Genomic DNA, 15,060 nt, shown 5'->3' on the forward strand with positions numbered 1-15,060 from the left:
AGCAGTAATAATAACAAGAAAAATAATATTAAAAAAATAAACTTGCAAGTGGTTGTGTGATATATATATCTGGGTATATATAGTTGAAATAATAAAAACACCATTTTAAATGATAAATTTAAAGTTAAAAAATTATTTGTTTTTTCAACTGTCTTTGTGGCAGACTGACGGATTTCCTTGACGAAAAAAAAAAATTAATATGACAATAAAAACATGAAGAATCTTTTTTTTTTTTATTTTGAGATTGCCACATATTATATTGACAGAGTGTATAGAAAAAAAAAAAAAAAAAAAAGAGAAGCTCATCTTTGATGGAGTGATCTAAATACAGGGGGCTTTTTCATTCTTTGGAAACGATATACGACCCCACCTCTCTCATCACTTTGGTGTTTAACCACTGACTCTTTCTCCCTTATTTTCTGACAACAGAAAAGTCGTTGCTGATTAAATGCCCCCGTGCCAATTGCCACCGAGTAAATCACTTTTTTTTTTTTTTTTTTTTATCTATTTGTTACTTTAATTTTGTCTATTGAATACAACTGTCTCGAATAATATAAAAAAAAAAAATAATTGAATAGCATAAAATAAAGATAAATAAATTTTAAATTAACAAGAAATAAAAATCTACATCAAACCACGCACTGCGTATACAAAAATAAATAATAAAAATATATTTATACAGCTTTAGTTATTTAAAAAAAAAAAAAAACTCATACAAATTAACTCTTTAATAAAATTCAATTAACTATTATTATTCTTTTACTTTTAATTATTAAAAAACAAAAATTTTATAATAAAGAAAAAAAAATTAGAAAAAAATTGTCGAGACAAAATTCAATAGTCGTGTATCAAATGAGCGATAATACCATGACTTTTAGAATCAATTTACTAAACGGTAAATTAATTTAATAACGAGTATTCAAGAAATGTGTATGAGGGGTGAAATATATATATTCGACATGGAGTATACGAGAAGGCGGTCTGTGTATATAATACGCGTTTTAACTGTGGAAAAGTCGATCGGTGGGGCCACGAAAGCGTAACGAGATATATATATCTATATACAATGAGGGGTGAAGAGAAAAAAAGATAAAAAAAAGAGAAAGATATAAAATAAGAGAGAATTGTTACGAAGTAGGTGCCCGACCCCATCTCTAGTCACCCCATGGCTATTCATTTGGCTAACAGGCTGTTATGATTAAGTTTGCAAGACAGAGACCAAAGCAATCCGAGTGCCATCTCTTCGTGTGCAGATCCCAGAGCTTTTCTTCATTTTACATATATACATCAACTTGCACAATCCTCAATGTTGCCTCCCGCCTATCATTTCTACATAACTTCTATACTATTCTTCTTCACACCACTTTACTCAGAATTGCTAGATAGCAGTGTCTGCTTGTACGAATTAAACTACTACTGCGCGTAACTTATCTCATTCCGTTTACGATTCGACGGCATTTCGTCCAAGCACACATGTACAAAAAATATATATGTTAGCTATATAATAATTTAAGCAGCTTTTTCTCTCTATTATTTTTTTTATTTCATTTCTTTTTTAATCAATGTGAATATATTTTAAGTAAAGGGTCAATCTATAATTTTTGCCAAAGATAAAAAGCTTATTTAAATTAAGTTTTTTTTTTTTTTCTTTTTTTAGTTTTAATTATTCCCGAGTGCTTCTAGCAATTTAAAATATCGGAAAAAAATAATACAAAAAAAAAACGAGTAAAAGAATAGAGAAAAAAAAAAAAAAAAAAGAGACGATTTTATTTGATTTTATTATATTTTTTGGGAAAAACGTGTACATGTATATCGTGATGAGTTTATCGATGGCACATATAGATATATAAAAATATTGAATCGATGCATTATTAATGTGAATATGAAGCTGGCAAGTGGTAACGTCACTTTGGCCGAGTGTGCTCTGCTCGACGAAGCACAATGGCCCTCATGTCCCTGATGGACTGACATTATACCTCGATGTAGGGTGAAAATGACAAAAAAAAAATATATATATTGGATAATAAAATATAAAATAAATGTAAAAAGATGAAAATTATTTATATAAAAATTGAACACGACACTTACATATCTGGGATATTGAATAAAAAGACTAAAAGAGTTGAAGGAATTTTTTTTCGCGTCATACAAGTCATACGTGTTTTAAAGGAACATGATTTTTGCTTCCATTAGCGATGTTTTATTGTAAATGTCAACCAGAGAGTCCCGTACTACTGTGCCCATTAGAGTTACCAAATCCATGGCAATAAATAACCGTCGTGTTACAATTTTTTTTTCTTTTCTTTCTCGTTGCAGCGAATATCTGTTTCTTTTTTTTTTTCTTAAATTGTACTAGAAACAAGACGAGGAAAAAAAAAAAAAGAAAAAGACATTTGGTGCATAGCATCAACCTTTGCCAGGAAAAATTATTTTTTTCTTTTTTTTTAATAAAAACTTTCTGTCATTTTCTCACCAATATATATTTTTGGCAATTCTTGGCAAGTACAACTATTTTAATTGTTTATTTTATTTTTTATTTAAAAAGAAAAAAAAAAAAGGAATATTGAAATTACTGAAAATTTATTGAACCGCATAGCACGATTTACTTTTTACTGTACACTTATATATCTTTATGGATGCACTTTGGATTTTAAAATGACACCACGATATTCGATTTCAGCTGGGCTTTGAATTTTTTTTTTTTTTCTTGTTTTTTATATTATTCTCGATATGTTGAATTTATCGATAGTGACAGAAACTGAATAGTAAACGAAATAGTAAAAAGAGTATAGACAAAGAGAGCACGCGCATGAAAGTAACGATTTCATCGAATAGAAATATATTTTTATGCTTTTAACAGAACGACAACAATGAGATTTATATACAGCAAATTGCATAAGGCTGTAACACATATTAACCTGATTTTTTCGCTATTACTTTTAACTCTCAGGTGAGAGTTTTAATTTGAAAATATAAATTGAATATCGATCCAGAATTTATGTATAATATGACAAGAGGGTATAACAAAAAAACCAATAATTCGAATTTTCAGAGGGATTGATATATACCAACATCAACTACATCATACGCAGAAAATCGAAAAACATATTTTATGTTATTATGACTTTTTATTGGATAAAGCTGCGGTTGAAATTTCAGGCCATTTACTGCGATAATAAAATCGAGTATCTTATATATATATATATTTTTTTTTTTGATATTATTTTTATTTTTAGGGCGGTGTATATATAGGCAAGGGTTGTTGAAAGTATATTTTATATATAAAAATATTTACAACATACTGCAACATTATATTGCTTATAAAAAAAATTTTTTTTTTTAATTAGAAAATATATATTTTTTAAATTAAATATTATTATGAATTAATAAAGAAAATATATATATATTTAAATTTTTATTTTCATAGTCTTATATAGTCTTTATTTATTTTTTTTTTTTTTTTTTTCAACAGTGAATGAAAACATAAAAACTCCTGCACTCATCATGAAAAACAAAAAAATAAAAATGTAAAAATAAGAAGAAAATAAAGTTAAAAAAACAAAAAAAAACTGATGTCTTTCTTGAACGTATTATATATTTTGGAAAGAGGATTTAAAAAGAACAGAAAGGGGAAAATCATATCGAGAATCATGGATATACTATGGGCAAGCTGGCGACCATAGTTGAAAGAAAGACTACACGATGAGATTTGCCAATAATAATGTAAAGAGCACTCACAAAATGCTCGGAGTGATTGCGAGCATGATTGCGTAGAACGAAAGAAAAAGTCGAACCAACACGACTTTTATATTCAGCTTTTGGATTTTCATATCGTTTTATCGTTTCTACATTTGCTTTTCTTCTTCTTCATGTTTATCCTCCAGCACACTGCCACCGACAGCCAAGACCATCTCATTCGCTTTTTTTTTCTTCTCTTACTTTTTTATACTCTATACATGTATATTTATCTTTTTCTATCTATTATTTTTTTTCTTATACATTCACCCCCTTAGTTTTTCTTCTTTTTCACTCACAGAGTGTCTTTTTTACCCAAGTAATATCATTCTCATTCATTTTTATCTCTCGCTTCTAGCCCATTCCAATCTTATATATATTTTTTTTATTATAATTTTTTTTTTTTTTACATTTTTTATTCTACTTGCAATGATCAAAAAAGGTGACTCTCTTTTACTGCCTTTATTATTGACCTTTTAAAAATGAACAAATAAATTATCAATAAAAAGAAAAAAATTTAATTATTTCATTAAAAAATAAACTCTTATCAAAAAAATTTTCTCAATTTAATTTCTTTCAATTTTCATGAGTGGGATTTTTTTTTTTTTTGCTTCTAAGATTATAGACATTAAAATTAACGTGTATAAATTGTTATAATAATTCATGAAAAAAATTAGTATGGTATGTTAAGCCAGACCCTAATAAGAAGTCAAATAAAAAAACAAAAAAAAAAAAAAAAAAAAAAAACAAGGTGTAAGACGTCAAGCGCAATATTTCGCGGCTGGTTCGTTCGAAATAAGCTTGGTGTGAAACTCGTAAATACCCGTTTGGTCGGCATTTTTACGAGCGATATACATTCTCACTTTGAGTTTCGACGAGTGGCTGTGATTAATATTACGAGAGTTTGCGTAACTCGTAAAGTTAGCATACGTATATACTTGAAGTACTCACGATTGCGTTTACTTTCGTGTGGCCGCCCGTCGTTTCACACCCAACTCTATATACCAACCCTACTTTTTTTTTTCTCTTCTCTATCTCACACTTTACTTTTGGCATAACAAGTGCGAGTGCTTTTTTTTTTTTTTATCCATCTTTCTCATTCTTGGCTTGTGAATAAGAATAGCTTAGAAAAAAAAAAAACAGTAGCAAGGGATAAAGTTTTAAAAAATTATAAAAAAAAAAAAAAAAAACAAAATCAAGGCGCACACAGCAGAGTACCCATCGACACTGTAAATTTATTACCAGGTTAAATCGTTAATATCTGCTTTTGCAGGCTTTAAATCAATAGCAAATATTCTAATTGGAATATGAAAAAAGTTGGCACAGCCTGAACAAAATATCGTCTACCACTCTCAAACACCCACACCCTTTTTATTTATTTACTTTTTATATTTTTTTTTTTTGTTTCAGCCCAACTAATGCTTTTATGTATTTTATACTTTTCTCGAGGGTGATTCAAAAGAAACGATAAAGTCTTATAAAAAGAATAAAGTTTAAAAATCAAATTGCATTTTCTTAACTCAATATATTTTTGTTGAAACAAATGGATGCAATCCACATGGAAAGAGTAAAAACTCAGCTTGTATATAAAATATGTAATTTAATACATGCATGCGTGTAAATATTATTATTTTTTTTTTATCATTTTTATATTTATGTGATGGTCTATCGGGATAGTATTGATTCTAATATGATATACACATTATTGCTCTGATACGCGATGAATCATATAACAATGTTCATGTTGTGCTTGATATGACAATGCATAGGGTTAAGTGTTATCACAATACAATATCAACAAAATATATATACACAGTAAAATTATTCAATTGGACTAAGCTTCATAATGGTTCACGTTTATCGATAAATACAAAATTTATATCATTAAACTGTAATGTTGATAGCGGTATCATTTGTCTACTCGAGATTATTTTATTATTTATTGAATTATAATATATTCATTTAAATGAAATTAAACATGTTTGAAGCAACTACTTTTTTTTCATATAATAATTTAATGTATATTTATTTTTATAGTGCTATACTATTGAGTCAGTTAGATGATAATGATTCATCTAAAGATTTTAATCGGCATTATGTTCAATGATGACATGGCAAAACACTTGTATGAACATTAAGAAAACATTTGAATCACACATATATACACAAGTTAGTAAGTTAGTTTATCCTCCCTAGCCTTATTTTTACATCCCTTTCACGATTTCACATCGTCCTAATGGACTGTCGCTTCGCATTATCGTTATCATTGCCTCACTCTGACGACGGTTAAATCCCTAACTTGAACATTTTTCATGCAGATCTTTACAACACCGGCCAGCCAAACCAATGAGATCGTCGTCGACATTTCCACCTTCGCCCTACTTCACATCTTTTTTTTTTTTTTTTTACTGTCATTAACGAAAGGATAAAAAAAAAAAAAAAGATATCTTTTTTCTTTTGCAATCGATCATGATATATACATGAATTTTAAATTATAATTTATTTTTTTGTCGCAAGTGATCATTAAATATTCTCTTATACTTATAATGCTCTGAGATTTTAAGTTGAGCTTTTTTATAATAATAATAATAGGAGAATATTTAAATGTAAAAAAAAAAAAATTTTAAATATTTTATTTTTATAATAAATAATCCAGATAAAAATAGTTGCAAAATAAATTTGAAATTAAACTTTTTGAGAATTGTTAAAAATCGTATTTTCATATTATTATCTTTCATTTTTATTTTTTATTTTTTAGTGATATATGAGATTTTATATGTGTGCTTGATGTATGTGAAAATGGCAAAGAAAAACGTGTTTGTCGCAAACTCGACTTTGATACTTTTTCTGGGTGTGATTTAACAATCATTAGTATAGAAAATTTTTGAATACGTCTTGTGCTTTTACAAAATTTTAAATGTACTAACTAGGGGGTAAGTAGACGAGAAAACAAGAGAGAACTTTTATACATCTATAACGCACAAACAAAAGAGAGAATAAAAAAGTGTGAAAAGAACAAAAAAAAATAATAATATCAGCGAGTTCAACTTCCGACAGCACCGGATGTTTTTTGAAGAAAAAAAAAACACTTGTGTATTTGACGACATGGTGTGTTTGTGTTCAACTTGTGTATTACAACAATTATATATAAAAAACATTCAAGATATCTACTTTTTAAATTACCTAAATCAAGTGTCAATTAATTATTTTTTTTTCTAAAATATTTATAACGAAATTAGCAATCGCCAGTATTTTTTAAATAATATTTTAGGCAAGTTTAAGGTATATATGAAAAAAAGCTTCAAGTAAAATATGAGCACTGAAAGCTCAATGCCTTTGACAAAATAATTATGAAATAAATGTCAAAGAAAAAAAAAAAAATAGGGTGACAATCTATTGTCAAAATGATACTGTTGTTTTGTTCGAAAAACAAATTATCAAATGTCAAATTCTAATCACCCTTGTTTCCCTGTTTTTAAATTGATAGCTCGATTGACGCATCTCGAGCATCCCCTAACGACTATATTCATTTGATAATGAAATGATTATAATCATTATAACAAGACAAACAATAACATAAATCTATGAAAAATAAATTAGAGATAATTGTAAAACTTTTGAAAATAGAAAGAAACTTTCTTAAAAAGATGAGACGGTATAATTTTCAGTTGAAATAAAAGTTTTTATATATTATGGATGTGCTTTGTATAGATGACTTACCCTCATGATGAACATTCAAAAGCTCGGCCATAATTATACACAGAAGATGTCTCAAATAATTCTGTAATAAAAATTAAAACAATAAATATTAATTATTAATAAATTCATAATAAAAATATTACAAGAGTTAAAAAATAAAAAAAATATTTTCCAAGTGCTTTCAAATTATGTACATAAAAGCCCATTGAAACGGAATGAATTAACTCAAGCAATCACGAATAAACTAAACAACACCCCCATCAGAATTTCTGATATACAATTCTATCCCATGTAAGCCATAGTATTAAATACAACAGATAAAACGCGTGCCGGCACGTGTTGTGACACTGTGCGTGTTAGTATTAAACCACCGACACGCGTATACGCCTCTGATTTTCTTCTTGACTTCATATATGAAATACTATGAAATACTATCACACACTATCATCATAATTGTACTTGTGCTTGTTCGACACATTGTGGTTGTAAAATTCATCGTCAACACAGAGATACATATTTATAAAATGGCATTTATAAGATGATATACAAGATACACAATCGGTTTTTTTTTTTTTTCATAGTCACGTGCCATGTGGATTATATCATCCATGTGATATGTTTTTTATTTTATATTTTTATACTTTTTAATTTTGTTTTTACAATGAGATTAAAACTATTTGACTCTATCTATACACGTTTTAATACTTTTATAACACGTGTCTTTGGTTCCCTTTTGTTATTTTTATTGTCAATTTTAATCTCATCTTGTCACATTTGCTATTTTATTTTTTTAAACATTTTTTTAATATACTTTTTATTGTTGAATATTTAAATTCAATGACACACAAAACAAATTACCACGGGTAAATAATATTTTTGATTAAAGATAAAATTAAATTGTTGTTCTTGTGTGTTACAAATTTAAAATGATTTATATGACTTATTAATTTTTTACCAAACCGCGACAAATAAAATAGACAATTTCAAATAATTTAGAGCAAAAGGAACCTAAGAGCTAGATTTTTTTTGAGACAAATAAATTCAATGATTCTAAAAATAATAAATACACTATGTCACTGATTATATCGACAAACTTATGTAGTGTATTTATAAATGACAAAAACATAAACACAACAAAAGTCGTTTCAATTAAATTGTAAATTCACTAAAAAATAAATTAAATCATTAAAAAAAAAAAACATATATATGAGTTCAAGGCTGGTCATTGTGCCTTTCAATGAAAAATAATAAAAATATATTTTTAAAAAAAAGTTATGCTTCTTCACTTCTACTAAATCTCTAACGTTATTTTATATATATACAAAGGCAACAAACACCGCAAAGGTTAAATAAAGAAAAAAAAATAATAAAAAGAGATCGAGATGAGAAAAAGGCCCACACATATATATACAATACAACAAGAGACTCGTAAATTTAATAAACATTAAAAGCACATTACCCTGAAGAAACGGATGGTCATTCAGTGCGAGTGACTATAATCTTTCAACGACAAAAGCCACCAAGCGGCATCATTACTTTCGTCATTTTTTGGTTCTGTATACGTATGTGTGTATATTTCTTTTAAATTTAACTAGAATAATCCTCTGTTGAATTTTCAATAGCACAAACTAATGTTCATAATTTGGATACACGCATACACATATACGATTTGTGATGATGAACAAAAATAAATAAATAATAAAGACCAGAAGAATAAAAAAAAAGTAACAACAAGTTTAAAAGATTCCTGATGATGAAAAAGGCATGAACAACAAGAGAATCATCATCACATTATAGCTTTTAAAATTTACTAATGATGACCAATGAGCCACTGTGTTTGGTGCATCCAGTAGCTGTCTATCTTAATGTAAATGTTGAACATTTGTTGAACGGTAGCAGTTAAGTCGACGTTTCGCAATCAGTTGCTTATATTTATTCCTTTCCAAATCATCATTTACATACACTCGATTTATCCTCTTACACTTCATTCACACATACAAATAATAATAGTAAATTAATGATTGATTCAAAAGTTAATCGACTGTTTAAATTGCTACTTGAAAAAAATTATACTTGTGAAAGTTGTTTTATTTTTTTTTTTTGTTAAGACTATTATTTAAATAAAATAAAAAAACTTCAACGAAATAAATATTATTCAAGTAAAATTACCATGCTTTCTCAACAAATTCAGTATGTATTTTGTTAAAAAATTAAAGAAATAAAAATAAAAAAAAATCGTGACTTGGCTGAATCGTAAAACTATTGTCATTAAATTGGAATAAAATTTTATTACTATATATTCTTTATCAAAAAGGAAAAAAAATATATAATTCATTATGAAAGTGAATTAATCAATATATATAGCTGTTGTAAAATTATTAAAATAATTTTTTTTTTTTAAATAAGAGGCTACTGATCCTTCCTGTGTATTGTTAAATCAGGGCTGATGGTATTTGATCAAAGAACCACGATGCCGACTCAATAATACCATTCATAAAGTTGAATGATAAATCATTAACGTTACAAGTATTTAAAGGCAAAGCACGTACTGGATATTTAGTTTATATATGTAGTTAAATACATATTGTATTTAATTCTCTTACTCGTTATTTGGAAATATATACAAGTAAAACGTAGTATGAGATTTTCTTAATTGGAAAAATTATTATGTACAATAAATAATGATATGATAAAGCTAGATGTAAAAAAAAAAAAAACTATCATATGAAAATATTGACAACGATAGCATGAAAATTGAATCAATCAATTAATTAAAAATAATAATTATAATAACAGAAAAATTAATGGCAATTTATCAAAAATTAAATAAACTTTAAATTATTGTGTTTTCAATTTATTTTTTAAAGGTATCAAATTATATTATTAGGGCTATTGTTGAATTGTATAAATTAAAAATTTCATTGAATATATTTGAAATGATTTGAATGGTTATGGATTCAAGATAATATTATTATTATGCCAGACTAGAATTGAATATTTAGCATGTGTGACAAGTTTAAAATGACATGATTTCCACTTCATTTGCATGTCAAATAAAGAAAAAAAATAAATAAAAATAAATACTGTCAAAAGTTTTGTTTGGTATTCTCACGAATTTGTATTGAATGTATTTTATAATACAAAATAAATATGAAAAGTAAAAGGAAAAAATAATAAAAATAATAACGATAGATTGCAAAAAGAAAAAAAAAAAAAAAATAGGGGAAGAAGTTTTTTTTTTCTAAAAAATAATGATAGTAAAAAAAGAAAAATAAGGAGATGATGATTTGGAAAATAGAATATGGTCAAGCAATTTACGCTGGTATAGAAATAAAATGGATATAATATGTATAAAAAAAATGTATGTAAAATATAAAAAAAATAAAATAAAATAAAATAAGCAAAATGAATAAAAGGACAAATCTCGGATTTAAGCGCGGACTCTAAGGACCACTACAGAATGTGGATTCAAAATTTATCTGTATAATGGACGATGGTAGCACCACTATCACTACCACCCTTTTTAGACCTCATGGGATATGATGGCACCATCTGCAAATATCCCTTCATCCAGCCACGTGTGTCATACAAATTGAATTCTTACAAGTTTCAATGATATGGTAATGTAAGGATCGGACAGTTGCCACAATGAGAATATACATTCATTTTTCTTTTTTTCTTTTTTTTTTTGGTTTTTTTACCAACATACAAAACCACATCAAAACAATTAAATAAACATGAAACTTGTATGTTTTTTAAATATATATTTTCAAAGAATTTAAATAAATAAAATAGAAATATTTTTTTTATTTCAAATGGTATGACCACGAGCTATCAATGGCATCAGAGAATACCCTGAACTATTTTTTTATATATTTAATTGAATTTATTCTAGCCATCAAATTGAATCTACCAAAACAATGATTTAGCGAGGAAGAAAGAATCTACTGGATCTACTGAATAAATGTAGAAAAAAAAAAATATCAAATTAACAAAAAGCCTATGATTTTACTACAAGCATTTTTACAACTAGCAACTTTATCAACTATATCAATTTTAATAAATTGATCTACATACTGCACTCTTTCTTGATTTATTTTTAATTATTTAATTAAATGCACACGAGATTTTCAACGTGTTTATAATTTGAAAATAATATATTTTTGTATTTAGAGTCATAAAGAAAATGTTAGCATCAGGTCATCTAGCAGTCTGGATTGGTACCAGTTGGTTTATTGAATAAAATAAAATACCACTACTTATGACCTTGTGATTGAGAGAATTTTTATTTTGTTAATTTTCTGTCTTTATTTATTTATGAAGCTAAATTCAATTATTTTTTTTTTTATCAATGGTTTATAATTTAAAAAAACAAATCAACTAATAAATAAAAAACTATTAGCTTCTTTTTTTGAATGTAAAAATAGAATTGAAAAAAATTTTTTAGTTTGAGTAATAAAATTAGAGTAAAAAAAAAAAAAATCGTAAATAAAATTAATATTGCTATTCGTTATTTTATAAAATGATTAGAAATCATTTTTAAATAAAATATCAAGCTTTTTATTATTTTTTACAAAAAAAAAAAAAAAAGTTTCTCAAGATAAGTAAAGCGGAATTTGAATTTGCCAACAGAATGGCGCGCTTATTTATCGAAGATGGCGGATCGACTTTTGAAAATGTTGTCACCTATCGGAGAAAGTGCGCAAAATCATCTTGGGTTTTTTTTTTTTTTTTTCATCACCATGACGCATTATTTTCGGGGGGATGGAAAAAAAAAAAATGTTCGAAAGAAAAATGCAATTTAAAAAATGCATTCAAAATCGAATATTATCGCCGAATATTGATTAGTAATTATTTATTTTCTGAAAAAATAAATAAATTTAACGAAAAATGGACAACGCAAAAATTCACGGACGATGCCAAACGACGCCAAGCTGTAGCCATTTTTTCCAGGGCTTCTCCATCAATTAATTTATTTAATTTTTTATCAGCATCAAATAAAAAATTGAATAAAATATAAATAATACACCGGAATGAAAAAAAAATCGGGAATATGAGGTCGCAATATGAATAAAATAATAAAAATTATGAATAAAATAAAAAAATAAATTTTCAACGCATTATCTTGGCGGTTATTTTGCAAGCAAAATATTTCACGCCGAAAAAAATATTAATAATAAAAAATTATAATAGAAATAATTAGTTTAAAAAAGTTGAAAATTTATTTTTGATGATTAATGAATAAATAAATGATGTATGAAATGAAACAAACCATGAAAACAGCGTTAAATAAAGCGGGAGCACAAAAATAAGCGTCTTCTATCACTCGAATTTTCAGAATTGGCCAAAAAAAAATCAGGAGCAGCAAACGAACGTCCTTTAGCTTCAAGATCACAATCACAACTGAAGCGCGACTGCGCTGGTCCGCGCGCAAGTTTCGCGGTTTGTTGCAGTTTTTGCATCATATTTTTACAGAGATTCTATTGGCTCAAACTAGATTGATCACGGCCAATCAAAATCGGGTGAAGGTTAGGTAAATTTAAGGCATGTTTACAAAATATTATTAATTGTAAACATTGTAATTTGTAAACAATGCTAAATAAATAAATAGTAAACAAATAACAATAAACAAAATGTCATAAACTATGAATCATATGATTATCACTGATCACCAATTATCACTATTCCTGTTTATATTAAATTATTAAATGACAATTTTAAAAATAAATTGATATTATATTTTAACGTTAAACCTTTTACATGAATAAAAACTAAGATACATTTGGATGTAATGCAATTGTTTGGTAGATTATTATTTTTAAATTTATTTGTTAATAATTATTTTTATTATATTCAAAACAAAAACAAAAAAAAAAGCCTATAATTAATGGTATGCATTTGATAATGTAATATATTAATTGATCTATCAAAGATGCTTCAATCACAAGAGAAAAAAATATTATCATTTGATAAACGTAAAATTTAATTAAAAACTGGAATGATTAAAAAATTATTAAATTTTTTTTTTTTCAACTATTTATGGTCTTATTGAAGCTGATGTTGTTTAAAGTTGTTCTTCAACATCTGGACCTTTCTTTTTTCTATAATCATACTCTGATTGATAGCCTGGTTCATGATTGTGTTCATGTACACCAGTTGGCATAAATCTTTCAGCAATAACAGCACATTTACCACGACAGCCACGATGTTGTTCCGCACATCTGTAATGTGAACGATTAAGTACTTCTGAACGTGATGTTAAATTGTATACGTAGCCTTCATGAACCAATTGAGGTCGACCACGAGCTGATAGTCTATATGTCACTGGTTCTGGACCTGAATAAATTATAATTTAAATAAACAATTATTTTATATTGCTGTTTTTTAATCAATAAAACTCACTTGAATTTCTTGATGCTGCTCTTATTTCTGATATATCATTAGTGTCATCAAGTTCATCATCGTTGGTCAAATTAATTGTGATATCTGTAAAAATTATGGATAAAACAATTATAATAATTTCAATTGAATAATATTATATATTTAATGTAGAAGATAATTAAAAACCTTTTGAACTGGTATCATGTTTATTTGAATCATTGGTTGATGTTTTTATTGTATTGTCATTATCAACATCTTGAGATTCAATCTTTGGTGATAAAGTAACAAGACTAGTTGACTCTTTTGTATTAACATTTAATGAACTACGACTTCTCTTTGAATTAGAATGTACTGTTGAATTTTGTGATCTTTTTTTTTGACTTCTTTCAGGTTTAATTGGCTTTGGATGATCATTGTGATCAGAATCACTTTCTGCTTTTAATAAACCATTTGAGCTCTTTGAAGTATCATCATTACCAGTGTTTGACGTATCCTGAGATTAAATAAATATTTAATTAAAATAAGGAGAAATAATATTTAACAATTAAAAATATATTTACATTAATAGTATTATGATCAAGAGTCAATCCTTTGACTTTAAGAGCTTCTGCAACTTTTAAAAAACTAGCTAGCTCTTCTTGTTTGACATTAACTTCTCCCTGATACATAAACTTTAATAATGATTCAACTTCAGCAAATCCAATGTCTTTTAAAATCACAACTGGATGTTTACAAGGATTAATCTGTTGAAACATATTGAATAAAAACAATGATTAGGTATATTTTATTAATTTAATAATTAATAATACATTTTTTTTTTTTACCTTAAATATATCTTGAAAGTATGGACTACAAACAGAAAGTACCAGCTTGTGTGCTTGAAGAAGTTGACCATCTACGGCTATAGTGACATCAACCAAGTCCTTGTTATTAAGATGAGACAAAAATCCAGATGACAAATTATGAGAAAAATTGTTCCATCTTAGAGCAAATTGTTCAGCAATTTCAGTCATTGCCATGATTTTTTAGATAAATTTTAAATAAGCTTTAAAATAATGAATTTAATAAAATTGAGTAAAATTTAATCTTGACACATAAGTACACTTTTGATGACTTAACTTTTTAGTCATTTAGTGTGTTTACCTGAATTATCAGATTGGTGAGAGTATGTGTTTTTTTTTTCATCATCATTGCTTGCTTGGTGGCAAGATGACAAAACTTTGGCGCTAGGAGAGATGATCAAAA

The 15,060-nt window shown here is 26.6% G+C and overlaps 1 protein-coding gene across 2 annotated transcripts; it reads right to left on the reverse strand.

Moving 5' to 3' along the window:
• Positions 1–13,244: 13,244 nt before the first annotated feature.
• On the reverse strand, positions 13,245–15,060 carry LOC122848679 (protein abrupt-like). 2 transcript variants are annotated; one of them, XM_044146915.1, is made up of 6 exons: positions 14,959–15,060; positions 14,640–14,860; positions 14,376–14,558; positions 14,002–14,308; positions 13,837–13,920; positions 13,292–13,770 (listed from the first exon to the last, which is right to left on the reverse strand). In XM_044146915.1, the coding sequence occupies exons 2-6, from the start codon at positions 14,832–14,834 to the stop codon at positions 13,499–13,501; spliced, it is 1,041 nt and encodes a 346-aa protein (XP_044002850.1). In that variant the 5' UTR covers positions 14,835–14,860; positions 14,959–15,060; the 3' UTR covers positions 13,292–13,498. The 2 variants fall into 2 exon arrangements, with proteins under 2 accessions (XP_044002849.1, XP_044002850.1); XM_044146914.1 differs by having other exon boundaries at positions 13,245–13,770; positions 14,640–15,004.

This window comes from Aphidius gifuensis, linkage group LG2 (genome assembly GCF_014905175.1).
Source record: "Aphidius gifuensis isolate YNYX2018 linkage group LG2, ASM1490517v1, whole genome shotgun sequence".
NCBI lineage: Eukaryota > Metazoa > Arthropoda > Insecta > Hymenoptera > Braconidae > Aphidius > Aphidius gifuensis.

Coding starts and splice junctions, on each gene's coding strand:
- LOC122848679 (XM_044146914.1), bottom strand. CDS start 14,834: ATGGCAATGACTGAAATTGCTGAACAATTTGCTCTAAGATGGAACAAT. Junction 14,309..14,375: donor TTGATCATAATACTATTAAT/GTAAATATATTT, acceptor ATTTAATCTCAG/GATACGTCAAACACTGGTAA. Junction 13,921..14,001: donor ACATGATACCAGTTCAAAAG/GTTTTTAATTAT, acceptor TAATTTTTACAG/ATATCACAATTAATTTGACC.